Source organism: Phalacrocorax carbo, chromosome 2 (genome assembly GCF_963921805.1).
Source record: "Phalacrocorax carbo chromosome 2, bPhaCar2.1, whole genome shotgun sequence".
In the NCBI taxonomy this organism is placed as follows: Eukaryota; Metazoa; Chordata; class Aves; order Suliformes; family Phalacrocoracidae; genus Phalacrocorax; species Phalacrocorax carbo.
Genome location: NC_087514.1, coordinates 19,760,567 through 19,777,158, shown reverse-complemented (window position 1 = coordinate 19,777,158; position 16,592 = coordinate 19,760,567). Strand labels below are relative to the sequence as shown.

At 44.3% G+C, this 16,592-nt stretch overlaps 1 protein-coding gene across 1 annotated transcript; it reads right to left on the bottom strand.

Annotated features, from left to right (window-relative positions):
• Positions 1–2,835: 2,835 nt before the first annotated feature.
• Positions 2,836–13,136, bottom strand: KCNV1 (potassium voltage-gated channel modifier subfamily V member 1). The gene is made up of 3 exons (XM_064442211.1): positions 12,310–13,136; positions 10,008–10,534; positions 2,836–3,818 (listed from the first exon to the last, which is right to left on the bottom strand). The coding sequence occupies exons 1-3, from the start codon at positions 12,789–12,791 to the stop codon at positions 3,307–3,309; spliced, it is 1,521 nt and encodes a 506-aa protein (XP_064298281.1). The 5' UTR covers positions 12,792–13,136; the 3' UTR covers positions 2,836–3,306.
• Positions 13,137–16,592: the final 3,456 nt, after the last annotated feature.

Genomic DNA, 16,592 nt, shown 5'->3' with positions numbered 1-16,592 from the left:
TGCTGATTTTTCAGCTGACGTTACTGAGGTTCTAACACATGATCCTTTCTGACGAGTCTGCTGTGGGATGGAAATGGCAGAGCAGATGTGAGGACAAGAGGTAGTTTCTTATCTTCAGTGTGATATTCTAAAGATAGCACAGTAACATCCTTAATTTGGTGCGTTAGTGGTGACTGAGTTATTTTCTGTGGTAGTAAGTACATGGCATATCTTCATGTTTTAGAGTTGCAACATCCTGTACTGTTTGTTGCTCAGGACAAATGCTCTGGTCCTTCTGTCTGTAAGAGCTGAAAGCAGAACTGGCCTTCATCTGCAAAATTATTTGCCAGTCTCAGTCCATAATGCGATAGATAACCTTGCTGCATAAACAACATGATTGATAAGCACTTCTTGGGAGACTTTGAATTTAAAATCAAGAGGTCTGAAAATAGAAGCCAAAGCAGCTACTGGATAAAGTCTCAGCCGTGTTTCCCCACAGGCGTTTCTAGGAAACTTTATCTCCAGAGCTGGTGAAAGGAGTGAATCAACTGATACATCCCAGAACATTTCTCTCATTCTTTTGAGTCCTTCATAAAAAGCACAGGATGCAATAAAAGCAGCCTTTCCCTAAAGAGAATCAATCAGCTATCTAACCGCATTTCCTTTCTCAAACAGGGATCAGATGCTGTACAAGAAAGCACAAAAGACATTACAAAACAGCCTTCCCACAATGAAAGCTTCTTCCTAATTCTCTATAATTAGAATGACTTTTGAATGAGAAACAGCCTGTACAATTTGTGCAGCCTGAGAGGCTTCCTGCTCTGAGGAGCTATGAAATAATAACCTAGAGTGGGCTGCATCAAACCTTCCCCTGCAGGATTAATTTTGTCTCCTGGACATCAATGGGAGTTTTGTGGTGGATTCATAGAGTATTTGGGCAGAGGGGAACACTGTGCTCTCTGTACCATGATGCTGACCTATGAATTTTCACACCTAGACAATTTCTGGTAGAGGAAGACACACTCTTTTGGTCTCCAGTGTTTTCCCTTGGCTTCCTTCTGACCCTGGTGACAGCTGCGTGTGCTGCATTGGTCCCAAATCCAATGGTGACTGATGCCAGCTCGTAAGTCAGAAGTTTCATGCTGAAATGCTACTCAGCTTGCATCAAGGTTGGAGCCTTTGAAAGTTTGCTTGCTGTATTATGTTTACACCACCATTTATGGGAATGGAAGGAAAACACACTGTTGTTTCAAAACAAGTATTATTCAATGTTTATTAAAAGCAGGTTATATCACCCATTCATATATCCTCAAAGGCAGTTTAAGCCTTCTGTATAAATAAATACCTCACAGAATTAAATAATCCACAGTTAATAGATGTTTCTTTTTAGTATGTTGAATTAATGTCAAATGTAAATAATGATTGTACTTATATTGTCCAAAAGAGACATGAGAGAGGTTTATAATTTTTTTTATTTAACCTACTAGTTGAGTTATATGCATACTGTGGTAATGTCATCGTCTAGGACAGTGAAATTATATTAAAGAAAAACTTTGTTTGCTAAGAATGATATTGGGCCACTGAAGAGGTAAGTGGTAGGAAACTTGACCAAAAATACCTTCGATTATTTTAATTTTGTACTTTGGTTACTGCATTAGACTAAGCATCCAGTCCAACAAATGCTCATTTATCCTTTGGAACAAAAGATTTTTATGAAGGTTTTTTCTAATAATGGGTCAGTGAATATTATTAATTTTTTTTTTTTTAAATCTGGCCCACTTGGAATACCTACTGATTTTAATGGGAGGTAGAGAAATGAGTAGCTTGTTATTTTTTACCATTTCTGTTTCTTCTGATATCCACTGGTGACTTGACTTTAGCACAAAAACTGCTTAGCTACACAAATACGTTGTGGGAATCAAAACACACAGAGAAGTCATAGTTCAAACTAAGTTTGTAAATTACTTCTGTGCTGCAAAGCCTGTATTAGCTCCTGTCGTGGTTCAGCCTCAGCTGGCAACTGAACACCACGCAGCCGCTCGCTCACACCCCCCCCACCCCTGTGGGATGGGGAAGAGATTCGGACGAGCAAAAGAACTTGTGGGTTGAGATAAGCACAGTTTAATAACTACAATAGAATGATGATGATAAATGATTATGATAATAATGACAGTAATGTTAATATAATAAAAGGGAAAAGGAAGGAAAGGGGAAACAGGGAACAAAAACGCAGAAACACGAACGATACAACCGCTCACCACCCGCCGACCGACGCTGCCCGTCCCCGAGCCGCGATTGCTCCCTCCCTCCCCCGGCCAGCCCCTCCCAGGTAACACACTGGGCATGACGTTACATGATATGGAATATCCCTTTGGTCAGTCTGAATCCACTCTCTTAGCTGTGCCCCCTCCCCTCCCGGCTTCTTGTGCACCCAGCAGAGCATGGGAGGCTAGACATGTCCTTGACTAGTATCAGCGCTGCCCAGCAACAGCCTAAACATCTGTGTGTTATCTCAACAGGTTTTTTTTCCATGCTAATTTCAAAGCACAGCACTATACCAGCTAGAGTGAAGAAAATTAACTCTATCCCAGCTGAAACCATGACAGCTCCTAAAAATTCTAGAGCAACTGCAGAGGATGCTCTACATTATGGCACCTATTTCATGACTATTTTTTATTTTGCTGCAGATCTTGCATCTGCTTAGTATGTTCACCTATCTCCTGATACCCACCATGTATCTGGTAGCCCTTTGCTTCTCTTCAAATGAGGAAATTCCCCCCCCCCGGTATAGTAAACTCTTTTTCATGCAAATGGAGCAGAAGATGGGATAAGAAAGGGGGTGAAGATGAAGACCATTATAGGAATGTCATAATAAATTTATTCAACATTTCGCTCCCTTAGAATTCCCTTTTCAGATTTCCTTAATGTCTTTAACTTCTGTTCTTCCAAAGCAAATACAAATCTTATAGTTCTTTAAAATCCAAAACACCATGGCAATTTTGGCTAAGACTTTATTACTATATATTAGCAAGGACATAAGATTCATAGACAAGTGTTTGTATCACTGTTTTACTTTGATTGATAGACCCATTATTTCCCCTCTCACCCACCATGATCCAGTTCTGGAAGCAGGTTTCAGAGCCCCTTGAGAGATTCTATATTATGAATCCTGCCTTTTGTATACAGCATTTATCTCAGCCTGTCCAAGAAAGTAAAACTCCAGCTGCGAAAGCAAATACACAATGTGTTGAATAATAAAAAAAGAGATGCTTAATACTACATTTTTAAAGTAGTCTATTTGCTATACAAGGCTAAATAACTTAAAAGTCAAAACCAAAAATCATCTGCTCCACTGCTCCTTGTACTTGCTCTCTCTCTGCTTTTTAACCGTAACATGTCCATGACACTGCGTGCATATATGTCTCGCAAATTAACATTGATATTAGAGTCGCTGGAGGAGTTCTTCATTAGTTTCTTTAAAGCTTCACGCTGCCGAAGAGCAGCTTCTTTTATCTTCAGTGTAAAGTAACAAGCAGAAAAACGGTCATTTATTATAGCTATTGGCAAAGCCAAAACCAGTATTCCTGACAGTATACACATAAAGGCCACTACCTTACCGATGGTAGTGTCTGGCCTAATGTCACCATAACCAACAGTTGTCATGGAAGTTGTTGCCCACCACCAAGCACCAGGTACGCTTGTGAAAGTTGTGCCTGGCACGCCTTGCTCAACGAAGTACTCCACAGTGGAAAATATAGAGATTCCTACAGAGAGGAAAAGCAGCAGAAGGCCAACCTCCTCGTAGCACTGTGCGATAGTCATCCCAAGAGACCGCAAGCCTGAAAGACAAGAAATGCTGTCAGTAGGCTGATTCACGTAGCTGCCATCATAACTTTGCAAAAATTCTCTTATCTGAAAGCTGACTGCCATATGTTTTTCTTTGACTGCTAGTGAGCATGCCCTAAGAAAAGTGGGTGCTGCTCTAAACACTACTGGGAAAACATGATTTAAAGAAATAGATTAAAATGTTAGACTGAACCACCAACATCATCTCTGTTTCCTTAATACAGAGCATAGAAGTTTGCCTCATTACTTATCGTTTGAACTACGTACACATATGATTTAGGAAAACTAACCGATCTTGATTTAGTAATTGGCTATAACAGAAGGTCTAGCACAATTTGTAATAAGTTATCTAAATAACCATTACAAAACACACTAAAACACCTGCTCCCTACTTCCAGCCTGATTGTGCCAAGTTCTTATTTTCTAGCCATTGTCATATTTTTCTCTTGGGCAAAGCTACACTTAGTTACCAAATTTTTGTTCCCAGGTGGGTGCTTAGAGCCCAGTTCACTCAGTAACTTTTTCTTTGCTAAGAACTGTTTTCTATCCTTTCATAGCTCTTATAGCCTCTCTTTGACCCCTCTTTCCCCCCAGAAAACCTATCAATATCTTTATGTGCAGACATCAAAACAAATGCAGTATTCCAGCAGCAGCTGCATTTGTGCCAAAACCGGAGATAAGCAAACCCTCCCAATCCAAACATGATACTGTCCTGTTAATTCACCGATGTATTGCATCAGTCCTATTGCCTGTGAGCTTCACAGGGAGTTGTGTGCAGCTGACCACCCTCCATAAGCCCCCACGTTCCTTTTAAAGCTGCTGCCTCAAGGCTAGGCTGCCTGATAAAGCAAGCAGGAAAGTAAATCCAATAATAGCGCAACGGATAAATGTTGCACATAAACAAAGAGGGAAGATAACAGGGTACCAACTCAGCTGAGACACATGAGAGACTGCGATTATCATTTGAATCATAAGTGATCTTGGACAGTTTTTTAATACTGTTCTTTAAAAACGTACTATGTTATCTTTAATAGATGAGAAAAACACAATGCTTATGAATTACCCTTCTTGGGGTACGCTCCTATCTAAACCAGTGTTAGTAAAATAGCTTATTGGAGCTCTGCCTCTGCTTGCAGACTTCATATACTCATAGGGTAACAGCAATTCTATTTGATTTTCTTTCCTCAACCTCAAACTACAAGATGTTAAAATTTCTTCCTGCTTTGGGTTCCTTCTTTTCCCCTTCGGATCTAATGGTTTCTAAAGCTGTTGTTTATGTACAGCAAACAGTGGAAGTACACACTAGAGTTTGTAAGGAGTGTTTCCTTTTTCAATGTTTTTTTTTTCTACAAACTCAAGTTAAGGACTTGCCCATATCCAGCTTTTACATTACTATAACTACAATCTGTTGGTTAGAATGTTTATTGCAATGATATAGCTTAAATCTTCAACACAAGGGGAATAAGATACATCAGGTTAGTATTTTATCTATTAATATGACTGCCTCCACATTTTGATATGCACTAAGATAAGCAGTGTAAAATCTGCGTGAGACAATTGCAAGGAGCCAGACCAAACTCCCATCCTCCAGAGAAGACACTATCATCAATTGCCCTGTAAAACTTCCTACTGAACAAGATAGAAGAATAAGTCCTTTCAGGTGACATAGGAAGAAGGTACTCCAATTTAAAATTACCTCTGTGGCACTTCTCAAAGCACAAATGAGTACTGTAAAAGCAAGGGTCTGCCCCTTATGATGGATCCTGAGAATACTATAGCTAAAAAACCAGTGCAACTCTTGCATAAACCAGGTCAAAATAAGGAGGAACAGGGCAGTGACTGCTACCTCTTTGTATCTCACCGATGACACTTTCAGTGAAATATTTTTTCTATGGTTAATTATTCTGACTGCTGAGGAGTCTGCAATTTTTTTAGTATTCTTAGTTCTATTATCCTCATCTAAAACAAAGGTACTGAAAAACTGCAGAAGGTGTAGAAGAGTGTAACAGAAATGACTCAGTGTCTGGAAAAGCAGAGCTGAAGCTGCCTCGGTTATCAAAAAGAAAAACAGGTATTGAAGAATTATCTTGCTTATCTAAAGGAAAATAATAACTAAAGAAACCTTTAATTTGTTAAAGTCAAAGCAAAAAAAAGCCAACCCCAAACAAACAAACAAGCAAAAAAACCAGAAAACAACCAAACAAAAATCAAAAAAACAAACCCAAACAAAACCAACCCAGAAACTACAACAGTGCTTGGACCTCGAAATGAAAATAAAATAAAATTAATTTGGTGAGGGTACATAATCACTAGACAGAATTATCAGTGAAACAATGCTTGTCCACCTCTTCATGACTTCAGCTGAAATCAGAAAACATTTTTAGATGAATCTATGAATCAGACAACTTACTGGACTCCACAGTTCATTCCTAACTGGGAATCAGTTGGAGTATTCAAAAGAATAATATATTCTGCTATATTATATTGTAACTTTTTAAAATCTCTCCGAGCCTTAGCACACAGCCAAGCTAGGACTGTTTCAGCACAGACACCTCAGCAAGTCTTATGACCTCCCATGAGAACTCCTTGTCAGGAGCTGTAGCAGCTCGGGTACTCGTGCTGGAAGGTGCTGCGGTGCTGTAACAGAGCTGGCATGGGGCAGGCGAGCAGCCTCAGCCCTGGGGCCAGCAGGAGGAAGGGGAGGCATTTCTGCCATGCAGGTCAAGTTCTATCTCTCTATTGCTCAAAGGGACTTGGCAATACAAACTGATGTTTGGGATCTTCTGTTAACACAAGTGTTCAAATAATCCTAAATTTTTGGCGCTAAAAGTGCTGAAGTTTCAATTTTTTGTGTATCCAGAGGCATCTTATCCTGACATACGCTACAGCCTTCTCTCAAACATATGCCTATAGCCATCAGAAATAAGATGCTCACATCCTACTTCTTCTCAGGGAATCAATCTGTAAGCACTTCCCAGAGGAGGACCAGCAAGGCTTCACACCAAACGTGGCCCCAGAAGGAAGCCAAGAGCTGAGGGGCATCAGAGAATGTGAAAAATGCAGGTTCAGTTCTCCCTTATTCTTGCAGCCACTCAAATCCATAATTTTGGTATCTCATAAGAGGGGACTAACCTTCTACTTGTACATTTTCTGGGTAGAGGTACTAATGATTTTTCAGTTACTCCTTGATGCAGTATAGCACTTTGCATAAGTAATTTACACACTCCAGCCTAGCTCCAGTGTTTCTAGGCATCGCATCCCTCCTTTTAGCTGGGTTCAGCTTTCAAAGGGGCAGAAATGATTCTTCCATTTCTTTTTCTGTCCCTTCCCCACAAAAAGGCATAATCTGTCATTTCTTTAAAAATAAAGTGCAAAAAAGAATTGATGTTATGTTTTCTCCTAACTACTTTCTGCCCCTAAGAGCAGACCAAGGCTGCTGTTGGGATCCCAGCTTTCCTATGGGTCTGCACAGTGCTACAAGGATGCCCTACTTGCAACTGTGATCACCCCTCCTTGGTGAAAGAGGGGTTCCTGCCTGCAGCCACAAATTTTCTCATCTCTTCTGATCTTGCACGCCTCTTGCCACACAAAGCAGGTGAGGGGTTCCTGGAGCTTTGCCTGGTCTGAGAGTGCAGGGGTCAGAGAGAAGCTTCACTGGAAGGTAGCTTTAACCTGCCAGATCCAGGGCAAGAGAGCAGAATCGTGAGTGCCATCCCTAAACACTGAGATTTTTCGGGACTGCGTAGGTATGTACAAGGAGCATGGTCTTTGTGTGTAGTACTTATGGGGTTCATCTTACGTTAGCTGCTGTGGTTAAGGATGTGTTCAGAAGCACGTTAACAAAACTCTCTTCTGCTACATATCTCCAGTGGTCAGAAACAGGGCTTCAGATCTGGAAGTGTGTGTTTTTGTTTTGATTTATTAGGCTATGTTTTGTCTTAGTAGCAGTATCTCCTCTGACAGAAGATCGAAACAGTGACTTTCTACATTTAAATTATACATGTTTGATTTAGTGTTCTGGGCCTAAGTGGGCAGCAACTCTGACCTACTGGAGAAGAAAGCACAGCAACAGTTACACTGCTTTGGATGGTTTAAGTAGATACGTATGTTGTTTCTTGTATCTTGAAACTGGTACGTTGCTTCTAGTAGAAAGATGGTAACTCACTTCCAGATTAGGAGACTAGATTTATATATAATTAATTCACTTCTACCTAACATGAAATTACTAAACTCTTAATGGCACTCAATACAGTGATATAAACTGTGGTAATATTTTAATGAATTTAAGAATAAATAGACAAAAAAATGTAGACCATCCCTGAAAGTTAATATACCTGAAGTTAACAGTTATTATACAAGTGTCTGAAACATCTGGTTTCAAGCCGACAGAAAGAACTTTAGAACTGAGTTTCATGGATTCATTCTATAAAGAGTAAAATGTGATAAACTGGGGACTTTATAACTAGAATCAACATACTTTTGGATCACTATTTTGTTATCAGCACAAAAGTGCCTTGATGAGTTCAAATCTTGTTCTTATTTTAAAAATACAATTAGAGAGAAATGCATCCACATTACAGCTACCATCAAAAGTCAGTAGCAGCCTTTCTTGCAAAAAAAACCCACTAAATCCTGCAAAAATTGTAATGAAGCAAAACAAACTCATTGACAGACTGAATCACTACAAGCTTCCTTTCATTATAAGCTTTCTAAGGGACAGTTATGCATCAGTATAGGCATAAATTAGAGTAGGCGAGCAAACACTTCTAAACCACTATGCTTACGCCCGGTAGCATTAAAGCTACTCCCTACCATTGGCAGGCAGGTTCAGCAGCCTTCAGTGGGAACAAAAATAAAGGGACACATTCTGCTGCTGCGAGTACACTGTAATGCCTGCTGGAGCAGGGCCAATTCACAAAGAGGGTGGACATGGCTCTCCAAAAAAGAGAGGTGTCAACCCATTCCTGCTCCGTGGCAGGAAATCCTGGAAGGGTATGTTGAGTGCTATGTAAGAACAACCATCACCATCTTCAGAACAGGCTAGTATTGTGGGACTGAGACCATGATTTACTATTAGGATCTGAGTTTTCAAAGCTCCATGCGTTGGCTGAACATTTCTCCTGTCAAATTCAGTGCCATATTCAGCAATGATTTAAGTGCGAACATAATTAAATCACTTTGAAAACACCAAGCACTGGACAACATCATGGCATGGAGAGGGTGTGGCGGGACTACAGCTTTTACTCTTTCATCTATCCAGGCACACACATGCCATGAAGTAGTAATAAAAATGGGGTAAACGCAAGGGAAAATGCAACACCTTCCAATCATTTACAGCTTCCTCTGTAATGTCTGGAAAATGTTACCTTTTATGCCTTCCCTTCATTACTCAGAGTGAACTAAAGTGTTCTCAGAAATGCTTTTCACCCTCCACCTGCTTGCTGTTCATCCATCCTTCTGCTGACCTGTCAGAAGTGCCTGGAAACCAAGGGCCCCACCTGATGGGTGAATGCTGACTGAACCTGACACTGCTGCTCTGAGCTGCACCTAGGTCCACTCAGCAAACAGCCCTGAGCTGTGCTCCACCTGTCACATAGATATCAGTGTGTTCAGCAGGGACAGACAGCCCCTCAACCCACTGCCCGATATGATTTGGTTTTAACAGTTTTCTTGAAACATTCTTTACCCCAGTGTTTTCAGGATCTATGTTGTAGGCAAAATCATTATATATTTCTTTGCATATAGTCCTTAACAAACCAAACTGTGACAGGCAATACAAGCTCTTTGAATGGGCTTTTGATAATACAAAAATTGTGGGTCAATGATCTCTGCTTTTTCTCTTGCTCCATCCCTAACCAAATCAACTCAAATATAAGTTTGTAAATTTATGACATCTTGAATGACTGGTGGATGATTTACAGTATGCAACTTTGGGGCCTGCTTTTGTAAATATTCTGTGCAAACAGTATACACTGGCTTGATGAAGAACTGAAATACATTGGAGAAGATGCCTTGCCACTCAATTATCAATGTCCAAAAGTAAGATTTCACAAGCCATTACTGCTAACATTAGATTGGGTAAAAAGGTTAGGCAGAAATGCACACAGAATGGGGGGCTGTGCCCAGGAACACCTGTTGTAGGCAACAAAACTGAGGAGTACCACTGCCATGGCTGAAAGTACCTGTTGAATGTCTTCCCAGCTTCAGCATCCGCAGGGCTCTGAGCAGTCTCAGCACCTGGACAATGCGCCCCACATTCTCTAGTTCTTGGGAGCTCTCCCCACCACACAGGCTCTCCACCAGCAGGGTGATGTAGAAAGGTAAGATAGCAAGGAGGTCTATGATGTTTGCCACACTCCTTAGGAAGCGACAGCGATCCCGTGCACACAGGAACCTCAGAACAAACTCCACAGTGAACCATGCGATGCACAGGTACTCTAGGGCATCCAGTAGCGGTGGTGCCAGCCAGCTTAGCTCTACTGAAATCAAAGCCATGTTGGCAATGGACACAACAACAAAAGCCATGGAGAGAGTGCCGAAAGTCCTTGCAGCTGCGGAGGAGCCAGGCTTTTCCAAAACTTCCCAAAGTTTCTGTCTGACACTGGGACAGAGGCTACCAGAAAAGTCCTCTTCCTCATCTTGGGCATCCAGTTCTTCTGCATCTTTCTTGATGTCTAAGGCTTCACTCAGCTCCTTCCTCCTGAAGTACCTGCCCAGAAACACCCCCCCACCCCCCAAGATTTTTAATACCAATATACGTATGTTTTTTCTTATCCTCTACCAAATGAAGCATAAGAATACACATTAAAGTATACCTCACATGAGCTCGGAAAACCCTGCTGTCAAGCATATCATTAATCATTTTATTAATTAAGGCCCTGCAGCATGTTTCCGTTGACCTGATATTTCTATTCCCTCATTTCACATCAATGACAGTTTGTATGTGTGGAGTAATTTTATTCTGATAGCATGCTCTTTAAATGGATCATGTTGACTACAGTAGGATCTGCTTCATGACTAACATGCCTTCTTGTAAGCAACCCTGGCACAACCAGACCCTCTGTTTCTAAACTATGCTTAATTTTATTAATTATATTGCATTTCTATTACATTGGTGTGTGTCTGCAATACTAAAAGGGAAGGCATAATAAAGACCATGAAGACCATGGACCAAGTTCTGATCACTATACACTCTGGTGACAAGTCATGTTACTTTCTTTAAATATATGGGTCCTCACACAACACAGGTGCACCTGTGTTGAGTAAAACTTAGAGATTGTGAATGCATAGTTGCGTGTTTTGTTAGAGTAACAACAATTTCATTAAACAAAAACATTCCTAAAGCACACACACACAAAAAAATCATTTTCTTTCATATCTGTATTTCTTGACTGCTGCAAATCTCAAGCCTTAGACAAAGGGGCTGTGCAATTTTGCCTTCATTTCATACACAGTTACTTCTCCATATGCCAGAGAGGTCTGTAGCTCCTCATACCACCAAAGAAGTAGGAGCTTTCCGTTACACCTACCAGGGAAGAAAAAAAAGGGATGAAAACTAGGATCCAACTCTCTCAGTTGCAGAACTGAACCATGCTAGGGTAGGATGACTCCAGTATCCTTTTGGGGTAGGATTGCTTCTTTGGTTTTTTGCAATAATTTTGCTTTAGATGAATATCAGTTATACTCTTTAGAGAATTAATTTCTTCAATACTAACAAAAAAACCAGTAACAATAAAAATGGCGTAAAATTAACTGCAAATAGAATTAACAGAAACGTCCTGGGGGTGATTCACTTGAAACCCACCTCATTCCTAAGCTGCCTGTTACAATTTGTCTCCAGTGAGCCATGTTCCCGCTGTTGCTGCCCCCTCCCTGTAAGCTGCTACATCCATGTGCGATGCTTCCCATCAGTGCTCTTCCTGGAGCCATGCCACCCACACTCAGCCTGGCAGGTGACCACCCCCCCTTCTGCCTCTCCAGCTTGGATCTGGAAATCCACCAGAATGACAAGTGCAGGGTAAGGAGGCTCCAAACTCTCCCGGCACCATGCCTGACTCCACATCCAACCCCACTAAACTAGGATAACCCCAAACTGGGTGACTGAAAGGACATCTCTCCTCCATGACCTTTTTTTATCTCTGGCATTGTCCCTTTCATTTTGAGCTTCCAGCGCCAGTCTGAAACCTGTACAGGACAAGCCAGATCCTGCTCCTGTTGGGGTGTCACTGTCTTGACCCTGCTGCCAACCTGTCCCTCAGCAAATGTCAACAGTGACCTCACCCAACACATCTCCTCCCATTTCCTACACCCATCCACCTCTAGAGCAGGATTCAGGGCTGAACTCATCCAGCTTTGAGCACGCTTTTCCCAATGCACCTCTCCTACCCCCACTGCTGGATCTCTCACCTGAGCATCCCCACACACAGGTTAACGCTGGGCTCACCCAGCCCACAAGCCTGTGTGCCAGGTCTTCCTAAAACTCACCGGTCTCTGCAGCAGGAATCGATGCTGAGCTCGTCCAAACCCCAGTACTGGATCTCTTGCAGGAAGGAGAGTGCACAAAGCTGCTCCATCACATGCAGTCTCCCTGTCTGGTAGTAATTCAGGATGTAGTGAAATGCCTGTGAGCTCCGGTCAAAGAAATATTCATTCTCCACGAGGTTGGCATCATCACAAAGCTCAAGGAGGCCAGAGGCAACATCCCGGGCAGCAGAGACCACTACGGCCAGTTTGCCAAGACGGGTGTCAGGGTAGCAAGACAAAGTTTGCTGGGACATCACAAAGCGGCTGCCCCCTACATTGATAGTAAAGCAGTCCAAGGAGGGAATGACCTTCTGGAGCAGAGGCCCCTGCTCTTCCTCACTGGAGAAAACACTGGAGTCCAGGGAGCACAGGGATGTGCTACTCCCTGGTTCCTCCAGGGATGCTTGGGAAGAGAGAGACATGCAGCAGGGAGGCGACTTCATCCTGTAGCTGCCAGCAGCAGCCCACACTCTCCTGGTTGGAAAACACAACAAAGCTGCAGAGAAGGCTGCCCTGCCGGGGGGGGGGGGGGTGGGGTGGCCGGGCCAGACTAGAAATGTATCACTTCGCTTTGGCTACCGTCCCAGGGACACCTCACCGTCCCCACCTTCTCCGAGTGGTGCCTCCATCTGAGACGGAGGGCTGGCAGGGTGTTGAACAGCACAACACCGCCTGCACCTGTGAGGATACAGACGGAACAACGCTACCTGAGACGGCTTCACCTCGTGCTGCCTGCGCCGGCAGCCGTCGGGCAGCGCCCGGCACCACCTGCCCGCGACGGCCCCTCCGCGTCAGCCTTCGTCTCCAACCGCTGGGGCGAGGGTGGAGGAAACCAGCCGGGACAACGCGGCACGGAACACCGGCTTCAGCGGGTCTCCGGGCAGCCAGGGGCCGCCCCGACAGCATCCCCAGGGGCTGCGTCCCCGCCCGGCCGCTCCCCGCGCCCGCCCCGCGGCAGCCCCTGCTCGCCCCGCGGCTCCGGTCCCGGCCCCGGGCCGCCCTCCCGCGCTCGCCCCGCGGCAGCCCCGCCACCGCACTTCGCCCGGAGCCGCCGCCCGAGGTACCCCCCCCGCCCCGGTCGCCCCCCGCCGCCGGGGCAGCCGCCGCGGACCGGGCGCCTCGTGGCGGCTGCCTCCCCCCGGCCAGCCCGGCTGCGCCGCCCCGCCTTACCTGCCCGCCGCCCGGCTGTGCCGCCCGCCGCCGCCCCCTCGCACGCAGCCTCTGCCCGCCGCCCCGGCTCCCAGCCTGTGGGCAGCGCCGGCGCCCCTCCATGGCGGGCCGTGCGCTGCGGGGGGCAGGCGGCCGCGGGGGCGCTGCGGGGCCGGGGAGGGCCGCCGCCCTCCCCGCCGCGGGGCCGAGCGCCGCCGCCGCCCCCCCGCCCCGTCCCGCCCCTCCCCTCCCCGCCCGGCCCGAGCCCCGCTGGAGCGCGGCGGCGGCGGGAGCGGTGCCTGCGGCGGGAGGGGGGCCCAGGGGCTTCCTCCGGGGACAGACCAGCCCTGCAAACTTCTCCAAGCAAGTTCCCAGAGCGATTTTGAAGCCGCCCCCCACCCCTTAAACATACGTAAAACCAAACGCGTTTCTAAATAGCTAATGCATCCCCACTTACGCTACTCCCACGACCACAAGTCTGAAGTCACTCAAGTAAGACAGTCATTGTAAAGGCCAGTCGATGTACGTGAAAGAGCCTATTTTAACCTAGCTGCAGTCTGCCTGTTTTCTAAAATACTCTGGGATATCTTTGGCACCATCCTGTGCTGACTTTGTAGCTCCTCAGTAAAACGGTGCAAAAGTGAGCTTCACCCTCCTTACTACTTTTCCACTTCTCCTATGAAACAGTTATTTCTGACAAATGTAAAATATTCGCTTTTGTGAATTTGTGTTTTCTGCCGCCGCTCACTCCTTGCCAGGGCGGGCGGCTGCCTGCCGTGCGGTGGAGCCTGCCAGGAGGGGGAAAACTGTGGCATGAAAAATGTGGCTTTGTGTCTCGTGCCACCAGCATTGTATGTCGTACCACTGGCTTTTGATCCCCCTTCACCTGTTGCACACAACCGCTTCCAGTTATGTACCTTCCTCACATCTGTTTCACTGAGGTCTCATAACGGTTCATCTTTTGGGTACTGGCAATCTTCCTGACTTTACATGAAGATTAGCTGAACATTTACCGTATTGCAGTGTTGCAACACCCACAGCAATCTCTCTGCTCATCACTTGCTGGCGTAGAAATCTGCTCCAGGTGCCTGTTGGCCAAAGTGTTCACCGATCGGAGTGAATCCAGAGGAGAACAGCCAGGGTGGGGTTTGGGAGTCGTGGCCCAAAGAGAAAAGGTGGGGTGGGATGGCTGTGGTGGAAGGGAATGGGCGTTATAACAGTCTTCAGATACATAAAAGGCTGCTCACAAAGGTGAAGGGTATACTCTGGTCTGCTTGGCTGCGTTGGACAGGTGTGGACGTAATGGGGTTGAAGGACGTATAGGGTAGCCATTAGAAGGTTTTGGTGAAGCAGGGAGGGAATGTTGGTCTCTGTCACTGGTCATCAAAGAACTGACTGGACAAGGATCTGTCAGGAATAGCGGAGGTGTGGTGCTCCCTTTCCCAAGGCAGGCTCGAAAGGTTAGGTGACCTCCTGAGACCCCTTCTGGCTCTATAATTCTGTATTTCAAGTATGTCAGAAAGAAAACTAATTTCTTACTTGTTTAGACATTCTACTTTTTATTCTTTAAAGCGATCATATTGAAAAATAATTTAAGTGAATACTCACAAAAATATGAACTCATTTTCCATTGAAATTCGCAGCAACTGCTGTTACAAAGCCAGCTTTCAAGTATAGCACATTTTTAGTCCAGGATTGCCATTCAGAAGTGCAGTCCCTCTGATGGAAAGCTCTTAAGCCAGCAGTTAATTAAAAGTAATAATTAAAAAATTCATTAAGACCATCAGTAAGACCAATTCATTAAGACCACCAATGAGAAGTACCTCAGAACAGCAAGATGCCCGAGTGTAATAGACCCATAATTGTTCAGTCATAAAACTACTCACTCAACCTCTTTTCAGACCCGTCTTTCCAGTATCATTCTTTCCATCAGCCGGGAAGGCTTTTTCAGGCAAATTTTCTCTTGTTAGAAGGGAGATCTGAAAACAGGCCCCTCCCATTACCATGGACAGGTACTTCCCCTAAAAGTCTAGGTCCACCGGTGTTTCTAAGAACCTGACTAAAAGTTTTGATTTTGTCTAGTCAAAGTGAGTATCTAATTCACAGCATCATTAAAACTGTAGATCACTTGTTCTGAAAATACTCTCATGCATAATTTTCAGCACGTGTATGAGACTGAGAGGCCAGGTTCAGTTTCCTGTTTACCCGTGTCCTTTATCGAATAATGACTGTATACAGGTATATTTATGTCACTTCAAGGATAATTTTTTTGTCTGATTATCAGGAGTTTGAACTACAGTGTTTTCTTCAAAGCACTAGAGGAAATCCATGTGTTAAGGTTACACTCTCCATTAGTTCTGTGCACTTAATATGCATTCTGCGTGCTCATCACCAGCACACTTCCGTAGCGTCCGTAACTTCCATAATGTCAATTCACAACACCACAATTAGGCAGGAGATTTGGGCATGATATAGTTTCTTACTTCTGAGTTCTGGCTCTCTGCTAGTTGTAAATTTAGATTTTCATTTAAAAAAGAACTTTTAGAAAACTGTTCAGAAAATTATTTCCAAATGTTGCAATAAAATAAAGCTGGAACATTTCAAGGAAATGAGAAAAATGTTTTATGAGTAGGAAGGCTGAAAAATAGAGGATTTATTTTTCTGCCACTAGAGACACAAGAAATGGGGACTACTGGTACATTTTTTCATTTTCTGGGGAGCTCCTAAAGGGTCTCCTATTCGTTTTTCCTGCTCATTTGTACATGAGGAACCAAAGCAAGAGCTTTCATAATTGTATCATTCCCTTGGCAAACCCGCTCAGGCTCTTATGCCATTGGAGTAGTGGCAAAAACTAATAAACAGGACAAAGAAAGAGTGATTTGGTCTTACTCTGCCAGTGAGGTGCTGCTGCTGAAGTGAGCCATGGACACTTCCAAGGCGGTTTGGCACTTGGAATTTGTAATGATGGATAGAACTCCATCTGCATGGTTCAGAGGTGTGGTTCAGACCAAAGGGGTTATCCGGTGCTGCTTCGTTGTATCGGGAATACCTGTAACAACTGAATGATAGTGACATCTCTCTGCACTATTGTCTTT

Coding starts and splice junctions, on each gene's coding strand:
- KCNV1 (XM_064442211.1), bottom strand. CDS start 12,791: ATGAAGTCGCCTCCCTGCTGCATGTCTCTCTCTTCCCAAGCATCCCTG. Junction 10,535..12,309: donor GATTCCTGCTGCAGAGACCG/GTGAGTTTTAGG, acceptor GTTTCTGGGCAG/GTACTTCAGGAGGAAGGAGC. Junction 3,819..10,007: donor GCTGGGAAGACATTCAACAG/GTACTTTCAGCC, acceptor CTTGTCTTTCAG/GCTTGCGGTCTCTTGGGATG.